General features: G+C 43.9%; 1 protein-coding gene across 7 annotated transcripts in view; it reads right to left on the bottom strand.

Moving 5' to 3' along the window:
• Window positions 1-24735, bottom strand: part of LOC124156605 (dystonin) — a 614708-nt gene that overhangs the window by 147123 nt on the left and 442850 nt on the right. The window contains exon 1 of one of the 7 annotated variants that reach the window (XM_046531248.1): window positions 2304-2946. The exons of the other annotated variants lie outside the window; for them this stretch is intronic. Coding sequence (XP_046387204.1) covers window positions 2304-2714 — 411 coding nt within the window. The 5' untranslated portion in view covers window positions 2715-2946. Of the gene's footprint in view, window positions 1-2303; window positions 2947-24735 lie in introns of those variants that run through there. 7 annotated transcript variants of the gene reach the window in all.

Here is a 24735-nt window from a genome sequence, read left to right as displayed (position 1 = left end):
TTGGGGCAGGAAAGAGAAGCAAGGCAATTACGAAAATGGTCCCTTCAGCATTTATCTATTGATACTGACATAATTAAGTCAAAATTTTACTGGAAGCGAAGGAAGCATTTTCTACACTTTGGGACACGGCCGAAGACGACAGGCGGGAATGAAAATATCCCGAGCGTCTATGATCTTGGAAGCAGAGGGATGGATCTACACAGCGCGTTACGCCCCCATCCGTCGGCGACAATGCGTGCTCCGTACACGCGTGAATGGACGTGGGGGGGGGGGGGGGGAAGGAGGTTCGGGCGTCGTTTTACTATCCCTCTTTCTCGTTGTCGCTCGCAACGCAAAGTCACGAGGGCACCGCCGGCGGCGCTGCAGGCGTCGGGAGATTTTAACGCCCGGCACGAACGCACGCACAAACGCACCAGTGCTGCACATGACACGCACGCACAGTGCAGCAGAGGGTGGTTATGGTCGGCAGACGAGACGGGATGAGCTTATTAGGGAACGCCCAAGGATGAAACAAGAGGCCGACGGACGCGATGGACGGTGATGCGGGCAATGGACGGAAGACGAAAGTAATTTGAGGGCCAAACACAAAAGATGATCACGGAATGGAAACAGACTCTATGACCGAGAGGTTAAAACAATTCAACGGCAATGAGATCTTTAAAATGACGCAGACGACACTGAAGGCGACAGCAAGGAATAAATGAGGAGGAACTGGACTGCGTATTTTTAAAACCATGTTTCATAAAACATCACATGAACCTTTCTACTCGATTCCAATGTTTATTTTAATCTTGAACTACAAAAGACCACAAGTGTGTAGGCAGTAATTGAAAAGCTGATCTCCCGCGTTAGGCACTGCAGCAAATAATGTATTTTGCCCACTCAATTGATAAGCAAACAATGTTCACACGTAAGGTGACAAGTCGATATCAACGTAGCTTCTTTGTCGAGTGTTTACATGAGGGATGTTTTGAAACTCTCAAGGCCAGTGTTTGCACCGATCACTTTCACAGAGCCAACATCGGCTGCAAGACAATTATTTTATCATGATATCTGTTATAAATAAAGATTCTAGGAGTGGCGGATTATAGCGAAAAAGCGGCAGAGGTGATTGGCGGAATGTCCCTGGTGAAGAGTGCGAAACTAGTACATAGAGTGCTTTAAAAATCAAAAAGTGGGAAAGAGCAGAATTGTTTTATTGTCATTAGCAGGAATTATGTTAAATGGTACCTAGGTTATATTATATACAAACGCACACTTCCAGCCAAACATCCGATTGGTGGAGCGCAGGTTATGACGCACAAAAAGTAAACGAATAAGATCCAAAAGAAGAGAACTTCGAACTGTGATAAGCAGCGGTGTTGACATATCAAACCGAGTTGTGATAACGATCGCGAGGCCGTCAAACACCACCAACCAGTCGAATTCCATCGACGCGACGGACGGAAGAGGACCAATTAGGTGCGGGGGTGGGGGGAAAGCCCCGCCCATCACACGTCCATTGTTGTCGGGGAAGGGGTTGTCGACCGGAGTGTGGCCAGGGGGAGGGGCACTCGCGCCTCCGGAACGCGGGTTCGAAACTCATTCCAAAACGAGGGGGCCGAAACCCATTCGCATAGAAACATTTCGGGTTCCCACTACACGCAGTGACACGACGATGGGAGGGGCTGGGGGGGTCCTGCAGGAGGTGGGCATCCCAAGAGAAGAGGAGAGAAATACCCCGAAAACATTGGGGCCCTTAGGCAACAGAAAACATAAGACTAGTAATACTGCATAGGCATACTATAAACACCAATTCCATTCTAAATATACAGATGACCCGGTAAAGACAAGACATTCAACGATAGGTTGAGGTCAAAGCACAACACACCAGATTCTTCAAAAAAGAGAAGAGCACAGCCTAGACTGATCATCTGGCCTGACTGGAGACTGGAGCAACTACGAAACTCGTCAACGAAATTGAAAGAAGGCGGTAGACACCCGTCAAGAGGGGAAAGACACTCCACGTCAGCGATGCAGCGCTGTAGAACCGTTGCCTTCACATAATCAAAACTACAACACTGCCAATGAAGAATCTGAAGTACTTAATACAGAGTAAATTATCACACTACACGTTTGAAAATCACAGACCACCTCAGGTGCATCACACCCGCGTGACAGTGCAATGAACGCGTAGAGAGACAATTGAAACTGTTGAAAAATGTATCGGGTTATACGGTAATCCTTCCACTATCTTCTGTAGATGTAATCCACAAGTGGCACAGCCAACAAAGTGACCCACAACAATGGCCGCAGGGAGATACCTTGACGACGGAGCGCGAGGAAGCCTCTTGGCCGGGTGTCGCCCATTGTCGCCTGTGGTGCCCGCCATTGTCGATGGCCGCGGCGGAGGTGCTGGTTCCAACCGCGGCGTCGCGGTGCCTCCGCACCAACGTCTCCTCGAAGCTGCGCTCCTCCCCGCGCGTCACCAGCGTCGTGGTGGTGGTGCGGCGAACCACCCGGGTGCTGGCCGGCCCCGGGCCCTGCCTCCTCTTGGTCGACGCGCTCCAGTTCGAGTGTCCCGAGGAACGCGTGGTGATGCGGCGCCAAGTAGACACCCGACGAAGGTCGTCCTCCTCGGCGCCTGGCGACGAGGCCCCCTTGAGGTCACCGGGGTCGCCATCCTCTCGCGTGGCCCTCAGGAAGAGACGAGGGCCCCGCACGAACTGATACATGGCCGATCCGTCACCGCTGCGCCATGCCGACCATGGAGATGGCTGCTGCCGTGCACGCCTATCTGCCTTCCTCTTGTTGTTACGATTTGAAGAGCGAATTCATCCAACTTCTCTATTTTCGTGTAGCAGTGCGTGTTTATCCTCTTTGATGATACTTTGTTGATCTTTCGGTGTGATGCGAGTCAATATATCTATTGTTGTGTTGCGCGTAACGCTCCTTCAGATGTCTTCCCGTCACCCCGTTCGCGGATGAAGGACTCCCTCACCTGGATCAGAGACCGAGAGAGGTCTCAAGGGAGGAGGAGGAACGGAGGGGGAGGTGCGTGGCCGACCAATCAGAGCCCTCCCGCAGCGCTTCCCAGAGATAGTTGCGCCATCCGGCCGAGAGGCACCGCCACAGGCGGGGGCACACCTGTTGTCGGCGATGCGAGCACAAATTTCCCGTTGCCCATCGGAGAGAGGAAGAGCAGCGGTGTAATGAAAGCCAAGACATACAAGTGAGAGAGAAAGAGAGGTCCCTCCTCTTTGCGTAAGACAGCAATAACCAAACACACACACACACACACACATAAAACGCCGCCTCTCTTAAAGCGATTGTCGTGTTTTTATTCTCTTCAAATTGTTTCTTTTGTGATAATGTAAACCCAGCCCAAACATATTCAAGCAACCTACCGCAACAATGGTAACCAAAGGTTAAACTTTTAAGTAAATTAATGTTAAAGTTCTGCATCAATTAGACGTTTTTCGTGAAATATATTGTCACATACCTACTTAATTGTTTGAAGACAACTTTTCCACAAAAAATCCATAGGCACGTAATTACCACACTAAGAATGAATAAGCCATCAACTAAATATCATCAACTACAGTTCAACCAAAAACAGAAATGACACCTCCATAAACCCAAGGGGCAACTATATTCCCTAACGTTGTGGATTTGCACAGAAATCCATGCCACAAAACGAAAGAATTGCCGAATTATGAATAGCAGATTTTTTTAAATAATCAACGATTACGAACCACACATTGCACCGTCCAACGGTCATTTTTTTATCGCGACGAGTTACGATGCAATTAGCGACATTTTTGAATACATCTTCTTAAATGTTTCCATGAAGTTAAACAAAATTCAGTCGAATTTACGTTCGCCTTCATGTAGTTGGGTGCGCATGTGTAGTACCTCCCTTGACGTCACGTCAAGCGCGCATGCGTGTAAGAGCAGCGAGAGAATGGTAAACGGAGAGAGACGTATTCCTTTCAGGCGGCGGCATTCAGTATCAATCGACGAGGACGCCGCGCGGAGAATAATAGAATGACGTAATCTCAGGGACGACAACATGCCGTGATTCACCGCACGGAGAGGTCTCCATTTAAGTCAGCCTGCTTTCGTAACGTCAATTGCCACCCGAATGGCCATAAAGGGATCAATAGCGAAGCGAAGACACAACACGGAGGACGGAATATAAGCAGCAGATTCACCATAAACATAAGCAGCAGTTTTCCGTAAATCCTGGAAGTAGACGGGAACCCAAGCCAGTGTCGAATAGTATTTTTTAAATAGTTACACCATGACCCATAAAGGTGACGAGGGGAGGAAAGAATTCCAACACAGACTTGATGACGGAAATATGAATAACAATGAGGAATGGTACTCCTGGAACATGATAAGGAAATCTGAACAAACGCATAAATAACTTTCGCTTAGCTAAGGACGACTTCCGATCAAAGTTTGATGACTGTGACAACTAACTGAAAGGCATATGTTTAAGGATGCCTCAGTAACCGACTACGCTGAATTGTGGCCGCCGCCACATTGTTTTGGACATCGAGGGGTGCTCTAGTTAATTAGGCCAACAATAGCTCTCGGAGAGGGAAGTCCTCGCTCACACGGCGTGCAAGCGAACCACGCGAGGCCGAGTGAGTGCCCACGAGCGTCTAGGGGTCTCGGAGAAGCGGTCACACGCTCGGCGTGACGTCAAGTTGGCGACGGTTCCCGAAACGGTACCAGACGGGTCTCTTTTGTTAATTTTTTAACACTGCCAGGATAGGAAAGTTTCTCGGGTGTCCCACCCGGAGTTGATATGATATGAGGTCCCAACGTTTCTACGGCTAAGTCTACCATCGTCTACAGGGGTAGAACCCTAACGTAAGGGCAGTCCTGAAGACGATGGCAGACTTAGCCGAAGAAACGTCAGGGCCATATACCCTAATCAACGCCAGGTAGCAAACTCAAGAAAATTCCCTGCAAATCATACACCGGGAAATAGACAAAATTCCACAAGTCCCAAATTAGGCATGAGAAAAAAAAACAGTGAACAGGATGCTCGCTGGAGACGATCGCGTGACCACGCACGTGACGCCTTCATCGGAGCAGTTTAAGAGTGAAAAGAAAGAAATGCAAAGAGCAGGAGATGAAAACAGATTTCGACTTGAAAAATCCAAGCGGCAAATCGCAAACACGAGATAAAACACACGAGGGAGTCATTAAATCTTTATAAACGTTAATGTTATCGTTCGCAAATATTTATTCCCCGAATCCATTTCTCATCCGCAGCGATGAATTAACTCTCGAAGAAACATGACGAATGATTTTCAGAAACACACTATTCCGCAATATCCTCCGTAACTACATTTTGTTATCTGTAAACGTTGACGCCCATGAAGATAACTTTTCCATATCTTCTCCTGCTGGTGCTTTTAAATTTAGGCACGCGATTCGCCAGGCACTTTCCTGGCAAATAACAGATGCAGTGGGGGAGCGGTTTCATTTCTCGAGGCTGCCTACGATCCGTATTTTGGTGAGGAACTGTCAGGATACAAGGTCTCCACTTTCTAAAAGCGTGACATAATTAGGCTCACTAATACGTCTGGATGCAATCCCAAAAGACAAAAAAGTATATAAATAATTGAATGCTAATATGAATTAAACAGTCACGTCGGTATCTTAAGAGCTGGAGAAATGATAAGCCAAGACGAGGTACTTTCGTAAGTTCAGGATGTTCCAGGTGAACACCACCGTGCAGGTGATTCGATTGCTTTCCTAATATTCCTCATTTTATGAGCCTTCCTTTTTCCCCGGCGGCGTGTGAATGAATTGTTTGGGGGGAAGAGGGAGGCCTCCTCAAGTATCATCCCCAGTTTCAAGGGGTAAGTAAGCCCGCTGCGGGGAAGCAGGTGGAAGTAGGGGAGGGGGTGGGGGCGAGGCGCGGACGTGGCTAACGGAAGGCGAAGGGTGGCCGGAAGTGGGGGAGGGGACAACAATGGGAAGGGAACTCACTAGCCGACAACCTGGCCTTCCACAAAGCCAGACAGTCACTCACTGGATGGATATGATAGGACCCTCTAGGTAACTCAATCACACGATTCTATTTGTCGATATGGACATCACTCTCCCACACGAGACCCCATCGACAGCAATGAAATGTAAATAACGGAAAGCTGGTCACTATGCGCCGAAATGCAGGTGAAGCACTTGAAGCCAGGCTATCATACGAGGTGAGGAAAAGTAGCGCGATCTCCTGAGCAATTAAATGGATGGCGGTTGTAGAGGTCTTTTTCAAGATGGACAAACGCACGATTTCTTGCCTTCCTTTGGGAAAAAAGGAATGAGCACTCCATAGTACAGATTCAAGTGAAAAACAACAAAAGAAATATGACAAAAGAAGCGAAAATTAAGAAAGTGACCAGGCGACGGAACATCTCAAAATATATAATTCTCGAATGCTTTGTTAAATTTTTTATCCAATAAATCACATTAACTGGTGTTTCCAAATATAATATGGATTAATAGAATGAGGAAATTTCAATGTCAACGTTTTATAACCAAAGCGTTTTGAACTTTTATAAGTCCACTCCAGCGCCACTTTCATGTCACTTAATTGTACTTCCACTGCAGCAAAAATTTCCGAATACTTCATTATTCTAGTATTAATAAAAATTATTCATATCGTTGCACCAGCATCGCCAGTTTAAAAATCAGATTAGCAAAAGGTAATAGTCACAGAATACAGATTTCAAAGCGCTATTTTTTTTCGTTCGTCAAAAAAGGACAAATAGAATATTTTATGCTGGAATAATTATGAAAATGAAATTTCCTTAATTTTTCCTGTGAAACAGTTAACTTGTTTCCACAAACTGTACCTCCTCCAATAATCTATCACTTCGGCCTAAAATGGTGGCAAAATGATTCTCAACAGAAGTATACAAGGGATGGTTGACATATTCACAAATACTTCTCTAAAAATTATTTAACGGAATGAGCGACGAAAAGCCGACGATAAACTTTCACAGAGTCACCCGCAAGTACCTACACACGAAATGTAAATATATCACAATGGAAACGTCATGTCCTGCTCTGAATGCGGTTTTTAGCTTATTAGAACTCAGGATAGGGCAAATGATTTTCCTTTATTGAAATATTCGACCCCCAATAAAAGAAGAAACTCTTACGGGCTTTACTCCACGTCGCTCCACATTTCTTCCAGACAACAGTTTCGTCAATGTTACAACCGGCTTCTTCAGGTTACTGAAGTAATCTTTATATACTAGTTGCTTCTAATTAGCTGTTACCCATAGCAATAGCTCCTGATTGGTTGTTGGAGATGGCCTCTTTCATAAATGAACATTTCCATTCCTGGGCGAGAGAAATTTCCCTTTTTAAGTCGTTTTCTTTTGTTTCCTACGACCTCGCCTATCATCCTTGGAAATTATCTCTGTTCTTCGGATATTAGCTTGACCTCTTCTAATGTAACCTTGTGCGTGGAACCTCTCCTTTGTGAACTCAGCCATGGTGGAGAGTTTCAATTGCTCGTTCTTCGTTTTGCTCTTGCTCCATTAGGCGGCATTTACTTACATTAACACACGGATATCTTCGTAAGTACTTCGACCCCTCCTGCATTATTGTATAAATAGTATTTACAGCACTTTTATTTCAAGACACTTACAAAAAACTATTTCAAGACACTTACAACTCTTTCATGAGGTATTTCGATACATTACTTCCTTTATTCCATACAGTTACCATCACATGGACTGCATGAGCAATAAGATCGCAAAAGAAGTCGAGAGAAAAAACGGAGCCACTTCGCGATGGTGACAATAATCAATACGCCTTATTTAGGGTAACGCACTTAGAATGTGCCATCATTGCAAAGCGTAGAGCTCTTGAGGACTGGACGACTTTAAACGTGTTCAACAATCTTCCGACGGCAATAAAATGTTTACCGCTCGCGTCACCTATATTCTAGCACATAAATATGATAACGAGGGTCATAAATTATTGTGCGCCGTGAAAATAAATAACATTCTTTCAATGGAAATTTAGCCACAGAGCAAAATTTTCACAATTAATTTTGAAAAATATTCGTGCTTTTTCAACCTTTCGTTCAAATGAATTACAGAAGGATAGTTAGAGGACATTATAAATTTTACTCACTGTTATGATACAGGTTACCAACCGAAAGAGATACGTTTACAAGGAAGGCGAGACAATAATTTTAATGTGGAAATTTAAAAATGAGGGCGTTAATTGTAAGCAAGTAATAATTCGGGTAACATATTATGGTCCAGAGAGAAAGATGAGACCCTTTCAAGAGAACGATTTCTCACAACCGATCTGTTTTGGTGACTACTCTATCAAAACTTACAGCTACCATTGAGACATTTTCAATGGAGGAATATAAAACACACCGTTGTCAACGTTTGCTTGCACTTCAAATTTGATAATTTTGCCTTTTAATTATTTTCTCGCGTATTTTGAAATATTTTTGATACAAGAAAATATTGAACAAGGTCTACTCTGCTAGACCAGTAAATTTACAGACGATTGAATAAATGAACTTTTCTCCGGCTCTTCACAGAGTCAGTGAATTTAATTACTAAATCGTTTCGGATCGCGACTCGTTACCCATCTCAAGGCTAATGTCACGAATCTAGACTATGCATTGAATAATACGTCCTTATAAAGCCAGCGCACAGTCAGGATTCGTGATATTTGCCTTGAGGATGGGTAACGAGTCGCTACCCTAAACGTCATCATCACATGGAGTAGAGCCTGCCCGAGAAGAGCTCATCAACGCGTTTCGTTGGGAAAGCGTGGAATCTCTCTTGATGACCGCACAAAATTATCCGTCAGCAAAGATGATGGGTCGGACCAGAGGATGGTGGTATGCGTTAAGGGCGTCGGGTGTTTCCGGACAAAAGCGCGAGCATTCCCGAAGAGTGGGTGGGTGGCCGTCGCCGAAGCCATGGAGACTTCAACGGCCGAGGAGGAAAGAATGAAAGGAAGGCCATCGCGAGGTAGTATGAAAGCACTTATAGTGGCGAGAGAGGGTCTTAGCAATAACAATAATGATAGAGGGGGCGTACAACTGTGTGCTCAGGGGGCGATAGGGCGGCGTGGGCGGGGGGCGAGGGGGCGTGGGGCCCAGGGCCGGCTCCCTCCCCCCCAACTCCCACTTGGGCCGACCAAAGTGATTCGCACGGTGTCATCTAGGCCGCGATCACGGGCGCGACGTCGACAGGTGGACGACAGGGGGCGTTTCAGGCCGTGGATGGATTCAGAGGGGGATGAGATTATTGCCCACTCACTCGCTGCGATCCGCTAATAGTGGAGAGGGCGCCCCACTCCTCCTCAGATGGAACGTGAGAATGCTTTGGCGATAGAGTTGTGTGTTTCGCCGCTTTTACGAATTCACGTCGACTGCCCGAGGAAAGATTGCGCGCGCAATTAAAGAGACGGCGGATAGATAATTTCAAAAAAATGTTATGAGGTTCCGAGCGGAAAACGGGGAGGACACGCAGCAGCTATCGAACGAAGGTAACAGTTTCATCCCGGGGAAGCAATTATCAGATGAAAAAAAGGGGAATGCTAAGTCTTTCAAAGCCGTGAATTTTGCACGCATTTCCAGCACAAATGACTTCAAAAATACATTAGGATAATGAAATTGTGCAGCATTAAAACGATTCAAAAGAGTGAAGTTCGACTCATGTTCGCTTTCAGTAGAGAAAAACGAGAATTTATCGTGGAATCGAAAAATGCCTAGCTAGGAATACATTTTTGCCTCCTGAAAGACGTAAAAGCTTTCTTCTAATTGTAAGTCCTATAAAATCGATATGAGTGTTATTTTGAGTAGTGATTGAAGGAAATTTCATCGATTTTAATGAATCATCATAAGTCAGGCTACCCTTAATTAATATGCTGAAAAAGATAAAACTATATCGCAAAACCTACAAAATCAATTTTACGATTGATGATTGGTTTGTAGAGAGGTGTAAGTAATATATTGACAACTGCATATGAACTACTGGATTACAATTGATGCATTGTAATGACTGAAGGATTAAATTGGTTTGTTTCACCACAAATAAAGCTGCAAAAAGTTCATTTGCGAACGACGTTTCATTTGGTTACGGAAATCCCACTACCCTTGGTTATAGTTTCTTTAATGCTACGTCCAAAACTCTATATACTTCACCGACCACCGCTTACCTTCCCTGTCTTTTCAACGCTCGACTTAAACTAACACACACCATTCTCGAGGTCGAAAGAGGAAAAGAAAATAAAGACGGAACGCGATTAATGTTCCGGTGGCATCGTCACATCGGCGTCGTGGAGTTTTAGCCCTCGCGGAGCAATCATCCCATTGCGAGATCGGCCCATTACGCCCAGGGAAAGAGAGAGAAAAAAACAAGAGAATCTTTCCTGCCGCGCGGTTAGTGCGGTCGCTACACACAAAAAGAGGCGCTGGACTCGAGCCGTTTTTTTCATTTTCTTTGGAAAATAAAAATGTTAGTGCCAAAAATACTTATAAATGACACCCAAAAATACGTGGGGATGTGTAAGCCCCCGATGGATGTTGGCATATTTTCCCTGCGCTAGCCATACTTCGATTGTGCCTCTACCGTACGCCAGAAGCCGATAAGGAAACATTTAAGGAAAGAGGGGGGCGTGGAAATGGGGGTCGCAGTGGAATAAGGGGAAGCGTTGATGAGAACAATTCTTACACTTAACAAATGAGTATTCCAGTGTTATTGCATTTTGGACTTTTAATTTCAATTTTTAAAACAATAATATACAATTGGTGCTTAAAAAATATTTTTTGTGACTAAGCTCACCGTTTACAACTCATTTCGTTGGCTAATATAACCTCAATTTCCGTTAGCAATTCTCTATTCACGCCACTAAATTAGTGCATGATTCAGCGAATTCGTAATTTAATGTGCCCAAAAGATTTTAACGACAGATTGTAGACATATTCTGTCACATTCCGCGAAGAAGAAAATTCAGCAAATTCGGAAAATAACTTCCTCTTGCTCTAGCAGAAATCATTCAAATTTTAACGGAGGGCGTCTGACCAAAAGGGTTCGAAAACCTGAAGCGTGCTTCCAGACAGTCAGGACACGTGACAAATTTAAAAGCCAACAGGCAAGCCGCTTATTTAATAACTCTTCCTTCACGGGGTTGAATCGCGGACTGCAAGTCACGTCCCGTTTCACTATCCATTCCATACGAGAGAGAGAGAAAGAAAAGATAGTCGCCCGGCGCCGCTTCAAAGGAAATCACACACTTCCGTGCTATTCTCTCTCTCTCTCTCTCTCAGGCATACATTGAAGCTCATCAAGGAGCTGCTTCAAGAGCTGAAACTGATACCGTCGCAGAAAAGCATCGCATTAAGTGTCTCATTGAAGCAGAAAGAATTGCAGAAGAAATGCAAATTTCAACTCCGCCGTACACACTAAATTGGTACGAATTAGTTGCGGCTTTGGTGACCGCGAAACTCATCAAGATATAGTCACAGACTGTATCTTGATGAGTCTCGCTATCGGCAGTTGTCTGAAAGGGTAGTTTACAAATTGATTACAAGTGATAGTCACAACTTAATTCCAACGCATTTAGCAAAAACTTACGGATGAGAGCAGAGTTTTAAAATGCTTACATGTAAACAGGAGGAGCGGGTAAAATGTAAATCGTTTAAGGATAAGTAGAGCGGGTAGCTTCATTTATTTCCTCTCGGTAGGCTCACTCGCGATACACGTGTGACTCGATAGACACGAGAGAAGAGCAAGAAGAGACAAAAAACAGACAAACAGTCGAGGATCACCGCCCGCCGCAACACGCCCCTGGAGCCCTCCGAGTCACGTTCGTGCGTGCGTGTTCCATTTTGGAAGAGCTTGGTGGGGCGAGGCCGCTAATTCCAACGAGGCAAAACCACGAGGAGTGGAAGAAAGCATAAAAAGTAAAGCGTAAAAAAGAAGGAATGCGAAAATGCGAATACGTTTGCTTCGGCACTGCGTGGTTATTCTGTGTATCTCATTGTCAATGGGAACGACCACATCCGGAGAGAGGTTTTGGAGCTTCAAATGAATCGTTCAATGAGTCATCATACAAGGACTTGAGTGACTTTCACGTCAATTCCCATAGCCCACCAATACATCAGAATGGCCCAGATAATTGCTCCAGGAAAATATGAAATGGTCTCCATCAAGAAATAAACTTACCCACATTAATAACTTTAAAATAGCATCTAAGATTTTTTTAACAAAAAATGGTTTTTACTCTGTGGAAGAGTAGTTCGTAAATACAATATCAAACTGATGAACCTTGAATTGCAAGCTACTCTTGCTAAAATTTTACGCTTGTAGTGGACGATTTCTATGTTTGTGTAAACAAGACATTATGGACAATAAAATATTAAATCATATTATCATTAAAATCCATTTCTCGAGGTAGCAACGAAGACACGATGGAAATATAAAGCTCCAGTGGAAGTGACTCGTGAAAGAAGATTTGGATATGGAGGATATTTGGAGTGGGAAGAGCATATTGAATACAGCAGTCAAGGGAACAGTGGAGGAAGAAAAGAGAAGACGAAGTGGCAGAGAAAGTGAGGATGAACGGAGTAAGAGAAAGAGAAATGAAGATGGAGGACAGGAGGAGGCAGGGACGTAACAGTGGCCAGGTTGACAATCAGTTGACGACGATCGCACGCAAAGAGCGACAAAGGCGACATGGAGTTGGACGCGAAGAGAAAGTAAAGCAGCAGCAGCGAACCCATCCTCATGTGAATCGTCAAAGGTCCGCCGCTAACAAGCAGTGAGCAAGGCGCGCTTTACCGAACGGAGACACTATATATTCCCAGAGGCACCCACGGCCGAAGGTGCGGCAGGGCGCCATATCATCGCGACTTGCGACACGGATGGAGAGAGAGAGAAAAAAAGAAGGAGGCCGAGGGAATGTCCAAAAAAGGCGAAATAGGCGAAAGTGGCCGTCCGACTACACCGCGCGCGTATAAGGAGACGCAGAGAGGAGAGGACGGCGCATGCGCACAAGGAGTTCGCATTGTTGATGTCATTGGAATGTCGTCAGTGGTACGAGAAGTCTCCCCAGCCGAACACGCTGAGAGCCGGACGAATGCTAAAGGGGATGATGACCATGTGTGTATTTCGTTATGTCACACAGCCAACGCGGAAGGTGAAATCATACAAGCTTCCCTCCATCTCCAAGATTTATTTCACATTCTTCAAATTCCATTTCCCTTCATTTTTTTTGACATCAGCGCAATGCTCTGTTTCGCAGATCCGACTATGAAAGCACTCGGTCTACGCATGCACAATGGCACATGGGCGCTCAAGAAGCGATAAGAGGTGACCTAACTGCACACACTCCTTAATTGTGCGTTTATCACAAGGATAAGACGTGAAATTTTTGATTGGACTTGCGATAAGTAAATAAATCACTTCGCATTCCCTACGGTTTCACCCCTTCCTTCCACTGATCGCGACTGCATAACCATCTGAGTGCTATAGGCGAAGTCATAGCAAACTATAATGGAAATCTCCACGTGGTTATTAAATCCATACTTTTAAAATGATTAAATTTAAAGAAATATGAAATGCTTAATTTTGTCTTCAAAATTGATTAAAAAATAAATCAATGCATATAAGTGCTCCTGAAGGAAATGTTAACAGTATTAAAATATATTTTTTACAGAAGTTTTCACACTCGAGTATTAAAATGCGATTTCGTAGTGAAACGTGAACCTTCGACACTTATTCTCGATATTTATTTGCTAAATGGACCTAGTCATTGTTTTCGTCGGTCGTATCATGCCCTCCACGCGGTATGCTAAAGAGGAAAAATGATGGAATAAGTAGATCACTCCAGCTGGGTATTAAAAAAAGGAAAGCGCAGGATTATTGCGCAATGGGATTCATTACAGCGAACAGGTGCGGAACAGTGCGTGGGCAAATGGTTATAGAGCGGCCCACGCGACTTCGGAAGACGGTCAATCGGAGAAAATGGAAACTAAGCGGAGGGCCATTCCACACTCCGTGTATATAATTTCCGTCCATTGCAGAGTTCATTGGTTGCCTCACACTCAGCCCTCGGCGTCGTGGAAGACGCAATTCCAACCCACCACCATGGATATATATGTTAAGAGCGTGTGACTACCAACACGCCCACGCGTCCATCTCATGACACAGTCGGCAAGCCTATCACAAACGAATCGCAACGCGGAGGGCGCAAGCTCATCGCCCACGCACGCTCAATAACGGGCAAAATACCAATTACTTCATGGAATTTTCACGATGTTGAAAATAAATCCGTTGAAAAAAGACCCTGAACGACGCAATTTCCAAAATAATTTATTCGAATTACAAAAACTGCCGAACGTAGTGCCCACAGAGCCTGATATTGGGATGAATCGGAAACCTAACGGAATTCAACTGCGCGCAATGATAGGCGCTTGTTGGAGTCACCGTAACTCTAATCGCTTGAGCAGGGAGATACCGGCGACAGACCGTCTGGAGCCATAGCAATGATTGCGGAGATTACGTCACTGGTAGGAGTGACGTTGTTTCTGACAATTCGCGTTTTTCGCCAGCACGTGAATTACTAGATAGTGTTCATGATAAGGTACTCACTCCATTGGCTCCATAGCTCTGCGAGTTCGAAGCGTATTATCAACGTTCAACGCTTATTATCAATGTTTTTTTTAGCTTAATTGACCTAGTATTTCTTTTTGGACACATTCCGTCGCTTACATCAACAAATCCACGTGGTAGGCAACAGAGGAATGACAAAATACATCTAAAAAGTAATTAAGCAGTTGACCCAGATGCGCATTTACGCAATTTCATTCGAACAATCTGGAATGAATTAACACACTGCATGATTCCGTTCGAAGAGCTCTCCTATGCCGCCTTCCGCACTGAATCAATCCCAGCGTCATAAAGCACCTCCTTTGGCCACTAAAGACGCGAACGCCACTTGCCTTTCGTTCCGAGCGATTGCACCCTCCGGGCCGAAAATTTTCCGGTCTACTTTTCCGAAAGGGTTAAAAAGCACTGCCGTTCATTCGGTGATTAATGCCAACCGCAGGAAGGGAAGAAAGACTTTTGGGGTGGCAGCAAGCTGATTAAACGAGAGGCAGGCATTCTTAGCGAGAAAAATGTGATTCATTGCCTCCCGACAACAGCTCAGTTCGCCGAATGGACATGAAATCGGGATGGAAGAAAACAAAATACAGTCACATTTACCAATCGCGGAAAATAACGTGACATCGAACGTCAATGGGATACTAGACAAGGATTATATAGTCGGCTAATATTAGTTGTGCTGTCACCCACCGCGCACTTAAACGATTGCACAAAAGTCGCCATTCACGACAGAGTGATTCGATATTCAACGGGAATTAAACTATATAACGAGTCATAGGCGGATTTAGGGGGGTACACAGGAGCAGCCACCTAAATCCGATCCTGAATAGACAAGATTTTTAATACGGCTATCATTACGTTCGTTTTATTTTGTGTATTGCGGAGCCTCAATCATTATTTAATATTAATAACTTTCATATCAAAATAAAGAGACTATTTTCCACAGTAATTGTTGTATTTTATTTTAAATCTCAAATATGAGGAGACCTGTCACACCCTGTGTTCCTCCAGAAAAAATCCTGGATCCGTCACCGTTTAGGGGCGTTAACTGAAATTTACTTTCGAGACAATATAATCCATCGATTAGCACGTTTTCGATGCTCTTCCCCGCGAATGTAAATAATTAATTTCAAGCATTGGGAATAAATGGATCACTTTGCGCTCACCGCCGCGGTGCGGACATTATTCAGACCAGATCAGAAAGGAGCAAAGTGGCAACATAATTACGGGAAGATGCTGTTGACTAGACATAAGATATATGTAGTACATAGATAGAGAACAACATTTGCGTTGAAATTTCCCCATCCCCTTCACCCCCCTCCCCTATCCTGGAGGCTCTTAGGAGGTCCATTCTTAACGTATTGGCGATTTTCGGAGCCCCTACCGCCTCCCCCTTAGCGAGATTTGGCTCGACCCCTTCCCTCTAATCTCATGTGAGATTGTTCAAAATTGGTATTTTCAGCGTAAATACTTTAACCTTTGCTTTATTGCGTTTGATTTATAAAAAACACTACTTTTAAAATTATTATTATTCGAGAGTAGTTAAGACTAGTATTTAAGATTACAAATATCGCAATATTACACTGTTTCTTTCGAAAAAAAAAACTTCCCGAGAGGTGTTTCCCCGCGGGCCAGCCCTGGGTTCCCGTTTCCAACGTATCCTTGCTGTGGGCTTTGGATAGGGTCAACAATAGTCTCCCACCGTTTTGAAGTCCCTAGCTGCAGAAAACATCAGGGGGAGTGATTTACCATTTCAATTATTGAGCTTCTATCGCCAGGAAACCATTTTGCGATCAAAAAACCAACAGCGTAAGCAAAATTACGAACGGAAGATTGTAAGGGAAGTTCAATTCAAACCGTTCGGAGTACCAAAATAGTTTAACAGAAAAAAATGCTTTGGAATACGATGATCATGTTTCAACTCCTCAGCATTAACCAGCAGCGACCTTTACGTATGCCATGTGTAATTTAGCGCAGTAACCTTAGGTTAGCAGGAAAAACTGCATTGCGTAAATTTTCAAGGACAATATACAAACTTGGCGAGTGTTGATATTATATAATGAGTTAGGTGACGCAATGTCAAATTTAGAAAGGAAACATTGTAATAACACTTAGGGAAATCCCTCGATTATTCCATTCGTAATATATTAGCTGGATTATAAAACAAATACATGCATGAAAATCTCAGCTCACAATCAGATATTATCCATCTAGTGCAACACTTAAGATCTGTGTTTAGGCGTGTGAACAGTGGCGTAACGTCAACAGTTGTACCACCCAAACAATAAATTACAAACAGCGAATACAATGAGCGTTTATTTCCCAATAGACGTCCGTATTTTTTTCGACTCCTCGGGAAAATTTGGGCAAAGAAAGATTTCGAGTCGCCGCACGGGCGAGACGAGTCCAAGCACGAAGAAACTTATGGCGCCATAAAACATTCGATTCAAAAGCCACCGAGACGAGGTTTAACAGCACATGCGTAGGGATTAGTTGGGAAGGCCCCACGCAAAAGGAAGCAGCGTGCGCCTACGCACACAAACACAAATTCCGCGCTTCAGTTCACCATTCTCTTCTTCTGGCGCCGCACCCGATCGGCGGTTGCACAACGTGCGCGAGGATTTCTCGCGTATAATCGAACCTCGATAGGTCGAAAAGAAATATGCCAGTGGAAATACTCTAAAGAATATAATGCTGATGACCCCTCTCTGAGTGAAGCCAAGACATTGCGCATCAAGCCATCATGACGAGGACCTCTGAATTTGCGTTCCATACACGAGTATTCGAGCTATTTTGATTTTATTTCTCCGCACCCATAATTCGGATGTGGTTGCGGATTTGAATAAAAATTGCTTGTGTCTCATTTGATAGTTTTTGCACCTCAGAATGCACTATTACTTCAATCGACTTTAGCTTATTTTTCACTTTAAGAGTCGTCCGTGGTTCCAAGCAGTGGAGTAGGCAGGGGGGTCCGGAAAATAAAAACTCAATTATTTTTCTTCGTAAAAGAAAACATAATATTAAATAATCAAGAATTTTAAAAATATTTCTTTAACAAATGAAGTTTTTTAGATTAAGTTAGGTGTTACAATTAGTTTAAAACCCAGTACTTGGTACCCCGGTTTTCAAAACTTCCCCCCCTGGTTTTGGACCCCCCCTCCCCGAACGGTATTCCTGGCTACGCCCCTGCTTCTAAGTCTGTTGTCAACTGCTCACATGGTGCATTTCGGTGCTAAGCGACCACCATTCCATTGTTTTGAATTCCGTGGCTCGGTATCCTCGCATACAATCGAACGCCTCCGCCTCGATAGGTCAAATAGAAATATGGCGCGAAGCGCACTAAATACGACGCGCCCACACACACACACAGAAAGGCGTCTAGGCATAAATGAAACTTTCGCCGCCAGTGAGCAGCGTGGGCTGCAAGTGTTGGCGCAATCACTCAGCGACGAATAAGGCTTTTAAGGATTGGGTCGCCAACGGATTTCTATCCGAATCGGGCTGAGGAGAGCGGAGCATTTGAAAGCAACGAGCGCATTTCCTGAAATCAGAACTCTTTCAGAACCTGAAAATAGATCTTAAATTTATTTAATTCCAGCTACTATTCGTGAAAAATACTTCTTACAGGCGTTGTTCCGACAGTTGCTTCATAAGACTTGATCACTTCTCCACTACTTAAACGTGGTTCAAGCAATCGAAACTAACATCGATGGTTTGAAGTAGCGAAAATACGATTAGAGTATTTAATATCGACGAGACTCTTTCATTTCCAACGGGTGAAGACCGACTCTAGAACTAAAAAAAAAAATTCCGGTAACAGAAATAAGGTTGCAAAATTTTCTGTCCGAGCAGACTAAATTAGAAAACTGCGGGGCAAAAGAAGTAATCAGTAAGAGTGAATGATTTCATCAAGCATAACTAATAACTTGCACGCATAGAAGATTATTATATCAAGATAGCTTGATGGCACTTACTCCGCATACTCTTCCCATTAGCATCTTCGATAGGGTGTTCGCGTGGGGAATTGATGAATTTACATTCGAGGTCAGCAGCCATTAGGAGCAGCCGTGCCCTTGAGGGGGGCGCACGGGAGTCACGCGAGGCATTACGTCACGGGTAATACTCACGTAACTCCAACTCTATCGACAATGATGATCGTAATACCCTGTGATTTCGGAGCACTCTCCCAACAGAGTCCTCTGGCCTCCCTCACAATAACTACGAGGGAGTAGTGTTGAGAGGGCCATCTAGAGGACTCTGTCTCCGCGTGACTTTAGCGCGCACGCGAGCCACACGAACGCGACTGCACCAACAAAAGACTGCAGTGTTGAGGGGAGGGGGGAGGGCTGCATGTGATTGGTGCGCAGTGCGGTACTTGGTGTCGGAGGCGTAACAATCGCGGGAGGGGTGGAAGGAGCCATTTTGGTGCCGGAAATGAAAGAAGTTCGGAGGGAGGGGGGGGGGGGAGTGACACGAGTGGGAAGGGGACAACAATCGCGCGTTTGATTCCACGTGGGAGAACCGAGTCGAAAACAAGGGAAAATCGGAAAAAAATGAGGTCACACCAAAACGAAGCAATTTGAAAATAGTATTTGCGATAAAACCACCTTCATTTTCACCGATTCGCGTGCAAGTACGCTATCACTATGAAAAAATTAAATCCTTGCGGAAATGATATTGTAGGAAACACGGCATTCCAAGGACAGTACCAGACGCCTTGCAGCAGCCAGGGCTTGCAACCAGCAACATCGATAGCAACATTATAAGAAAACTTCTCTTTACCCAGCTCGCACTAATCTTCGCAAAATTACATTTTTCATAGACTGCGCAAAAACGCAATCGTACAATGATGGCAAATCATACAGCATGAGAACCCAGAAAAGATGATTTTTTAAAGCCATTTAAGGAATAATGTATCGTCAGTGATGACGTAATAAACTAAATAGCAATAACACGTCGGCGATAAAAATTTAAATGCTCCGCAATCATCCTACCATCTTAGGATTACTGCTCCGAATACACCATTACTTGAAAAATCAAGACGAAGTAATCGGAGCTCCGCACATTTAAAACGGCCAAGTTTTTCGCCGAATTCAGTGCACACGAAATCTGGTACTTGTACTTTCCATATGCTAAGGAATGTGAAAAAGGAAAGTAATTCGAGGAAAGTGTGGGACTTTTCATTTGTTCACATCAAAGGAAGAAGTTGCTTCTCATGAAGGAAAAGCTATCCTCGGAACAAGCACGCAGTGATTTTCTTCCGGCCACATGTAATGAGAGTATCGCTTCAAAAGTGAGAAAATTCCCTCTATTCCTGAGAGCCAGACAGCTCAAGTGACGAACACCTCCAGACGACCGGGAATTTTCATCACACTCATCATAGCAGTCAACAATCCTAAGATTAATTTGACGTAGCTTTCCATTCCTCTCTTCTATCCGCTAACCATTTCATAGCGACTTACTTCTCTTTCACATCCTTTACAACCCTCCTATACGTAACGTATCCTATCCTATACGTAACTCCTTCGGGGCCATCCCTTGACCTTCTTTTCATCCACTTGTCCTTCGACGATTGCCTTCATCAACCGACTAAATTTTCACGTCTTCTGCTAAGTATTTTTTTAATAAATCTCTTTCTAACCACTCTAGACTTAAGCAGTCGACTGATTGCGATTTCTAAAGAGTTAAGAGGCCCACTTTAAGAGTTATTCTTCGCCAATGAATTTATGACTCGGGATCTTAAACAGACTAACAACCGATGTTGACACATGAGTACCGAGCGCTGTAGGTTTTTGTAGCACCTGAAAATAACGCTAATTCATCGCAACCCTGGTCTGGTTGGCCTACGTATAGTCGCGTATATTTTCACATACCAAGTATTAATTGGTCAAATCCACAAGAATTATACAAATAAAAACAGCTTTTCGCATTAAAATGCCCAAATGTATCAAATCGATAATTTTCTTTCTGGCCAATGACCTAAAAAAAGGTTTACGTTGAATTCTCCAGGAGACAAAAAATTAGTGAAATAGTGACAAACAATCACGGGACCGTATGGCGCTCGTATTGGTTCGCATTGTGTTCAAGCGCTTGGTCAAATGTGCCCAAGTGAAGTGAGGAAGGGGGTCTATTCTAGAAAAACGAAAATCACAACAGACAAGTCCATAACATTTCACTGAATCCCCGACCCTTTTTACAATTTATGACGCGCGAGAATTACCCTTCGATATTCATCATAGGCCCCTTTCCCCCAACCGCGCCTGCAGCTTCGGCAACACTCCTCGCTCTGATGATCGGCGGGTGGCGTCCCGCTCACTCCGGCCACCCAGGGGGAGTGAGGGATGGTCAGGGGCGGTGCGGGGTCAGTGGGTCAAAGCCACAAGGTCATTGGGCACCGAGGTACTACGCATCCACGTGTATGGAGAGAAGTCCACCAGGAATATGAAGGGTGTGAGATAACGCCAACACCAAAGGACTTTTACAGCGCAGAACTTCACGATTTAATCTGCGATAATTAATGTGAGTAACATCGTTTGAAACTTTGAAAAAACCTGAAAAAATAATTAAAGGCAGATGACTACCTTCACCACAATAATTCTTCGTTTGGACATACAAGAAACGAAGAAATCAACGCAGACCCATACAGAAGATGTTTTCAAAACGAAACAAGAGAACAAAAATAACCACAACAGCATATTTGAATATTCGTCGAATAAGCATTATTTTTTCCTATTCCTCCTAACAGCCGGAAAAAAGCTGCTTAATTTACCTCACGCTTGACATCCCATAGTATTTAGAGACTTCAATGCCTAATTCCGTCAATTAGAGTTCTTCTCCCGTCTCCCACGGCAACAGTCATTGCATAATGGACCGAACATTTTTAAATATTTTGTTATTTCACTGAACATTTATCTGTAAACTGTAATCAAATTAGACGGAAATCATTAGCTTCCTCCGGTTCGCTCGCAGGGGGATTTTCGGCTTAGATACGCATGCGCATAACATGTGACAAATTCGGGGAATTTGATAAATTTATTGGATGAAATTCCCATTGTTTTTGTGAGGAATAAGCCATCATCAGCAGGGGAAGGGGGACATGAACGCTCCTCTGAGGAAAGAAGCTTAGCCGCGAAAGACACACCGTGACGTGAACACCAGAAGGCAGCCGCCGCCATCTCTCCGCGGCGACCCAAACCACGATTCCAGGCCTCTACGGTGCTGCCCTCTCTCGAGGACACTGCGAAGGCGATCTTTTTTCTCCCACACTAGAGAAGACGAGCGAGGGAGCAGGAGCACTCGCGGCGGCGCGCCGGTCGGAATGCAGGCGCCCAACACAACACAACAGGACGCACGGAATATCATCTCAGCACGCGTAGGCACTACTATCTGTCGCAGCCAGATACGAATAGTCGAATTTTACGGAGGTTCTGCCGGGGGTGACGAGATTAAAAACAAAACGATTGATGTTTAATATTTACAAATGGTTGGAAAAAAATTCGGGCAGAGTTGAAATATCTTTTTCCAGTCAAAAACTTTAATTTTCGCTGGAATTTTCCTTCATTGGAGTCATCTTCCAAATGCAGTGAAACGTAACTAAGAGCGACTGAAATTTTACAATAGTATTTAAATGAAACAAATCCTTAAACACCTTTTGTCGAACAACGTTCTTAAGTCTATATTCCACATTCTCAAAGTTCGTCTCTCTTCATAAACAGTTTCATGGTGATCGGGTGTTGGGTCTCGGAGTGAGTGAAAAATTAGGGATGTGTGAGAAATTGTGGTTTTCTAGAGTTTATATGAGAGAAAGAATGCGAACGGCTCCAGGCTGAGGAAACCAACCATGGCCAACCCAAAGCAAAACGATAAAAAAAGATCCTCTTATGATTATAAAAAAATGATGGTTTGTGTAAAGAAATCAAATATTCTGGTGATTATTCTAGTGCTAGTGGTGATTCATCAGAAAAATCAAAGGCACGAGAGACTATAAACAAAACTAACAGCGTTCTACGCCTTTCGGGAATCATGGCTCGTCAGGGAGGTTTTGTTCACCAAATGCATAGACAACAAATCCATAGACAATTGCGGATTGATGGCGGATAAAATTGAAACTCGCCTCAAAAGACACAGAGATCCTCGTAAAAAGACTAAGTACTTACGTCAGAGAAAGAATTACACGGGAGAGACGACGAACCGTAAGGAAGTTAAGGAACTTGCGCGGAGAAATCATAAAATGTACAAATACATATTTTCAAAGCCTTGTTTTCATCGTATCAACATATGAAAAAAATAGTGGCGTAACTAATCTAATCGGGATGATAATGTTGTGGTTTCTCCTAGTCTTCCACATTGGAGTGCTACAGCCGCTAAAGTAAACGTTACCACGTCCGTAGTGAAATATGTGTCGCTTTATCGACTAAGATGGCCTTCACCTCTGTATAACCCCATGAGCACAACCTTCATGAGACATTACAGGAAGACGACACAGCTATGAGTTTCCTATCGCGGAAAAGAAATGATTCATCAGTTACATTGCCATGCTTCAAGAAATAAAGACGCAATTGATAATACATTAGGAAAAATTTAAATAACGCAAAAATTAAGATGCCATGAAAAGCAGAGAAGCCAAATAAGTCGATACAAATGGGGGAATGTTACGCAGCAGACCTAAAATGTAAAAACCTGAATTGGCGTTTCGATCAATAGAAAATCAGAAAAATCAACGAAGACACGTTAAACCAAAGAGAAAGAAAAAAGTCGTCGAGAGACAGGTATTAAATTTCACAAACGAAGTGTCGCTCTAGAGAGCGGTGCCAGACCGCCAATTCATCGAAAAGCAGAAAGTTGCAAACACTGGTGAATATTTGGCGGTGTAATCCAAAAAAATAAATCATGACAGTGGCAAAAGTGAAAGGCAAATATTCTAGGAGTGTTAGTTCACGTATTCACCACAGCACACCACGCATTCTAGACGAAAATCATTCCCGTTGAGAGATGTGTTTCCCCCAAGTGTCTCGTCAAACAAGGAACACGACGGGGGAACCAGCGCGGATACCTATCAATATTCTCGACAACTTTTCAGCGCAAGATCCGGAAGTACTAAAGCGATAAGAAAACGCTTCAACATTTACAAAGCACCTACAAATTTGAATATTCATTGGGTGATAAATAGCGAAATAATGCAATAAAAATTATGGTAGCTCTATTTTGGAACGAGCGGTGTCATTCACGTGCAAATTCAAGAGCTCCGCGTCGATTCATACGATGCAAATACAGGCGGGTTTTCAGCAAAGAAGCCAACAATGATTGAGAGCAGGGGTGTAGTAAAAGGGCCTTCGCACGCACATGCAAAGTGCATCGAGTGGTGGTTATGGGACCATTCAACCTGCGGGTGCAAGTGAATAAACAGAGGAGCATCGACTTCCGCCCCGCCGCCCCCATGACGGAAATTCAGAAGGCCGCCACGCGACCCGCCTTGGATCAAGTAAGCAGCACATGAGTTGCTGCTAAGTAAAAATATTCGTCCAATCAAGAGGAGCAGAGCCAGGACCAGTAGGTAAAAATGTTTAGGTCCACTCGTATAATATTTGCCAACAGCTGGCATCGTTTCCACGACATATCATCAAGTTCTGACTCCTACATGATAATACGGGCGTTCGCACCAAATAAGTTCAAATTAAAGTCTAAAGAAATGGAATTAAAGGAAATAAACGAAAAAGTATTATTTTTTCATTTACAGTATGATTAATTAATCAAATATTGTGAATGTAAAGAGAAAAGTAGTGGCCGTGAAAGGGTAGCAACCGTTTTGCGCCATACGTTCATACTGTTTTTCATTCATCAGAACGATGGATTTTTCGAGTCGGAGCATAGCTGTTCATGCACATGATTTTAGTGATGAACTAATCACTGCACTTCTTTCTATTCTTCTCTGGACAACCACAAACGCTTCCCACACATTAATGCCTTGAGTTACCCCAAGAGCCACGTCGTTCAGGGGGCAGCAAATCAATCAATTAGGCATTACACTAAGCTCAGGATTAGCCTCTTCGCGTCATTTGACATTCGAGAAAAATATAAAGTC

Source organism: Ischnura elegans, chromosome 3 (genome assembly GCF_921293095.1).
Source record: "Ischnura elegans chromosome 3, ioIscEleg1.1, whole genome shotgun sequence".
Lineage (NCBI taxonomy): Eukaryota > Metazoa > Arthropoda > Insecta > Odonata > Coenagrionidae > Ischnura > Ischnura elegans.
This window is presented reverse-complemented; position numbering and strand designations above follow the sequence as displayed.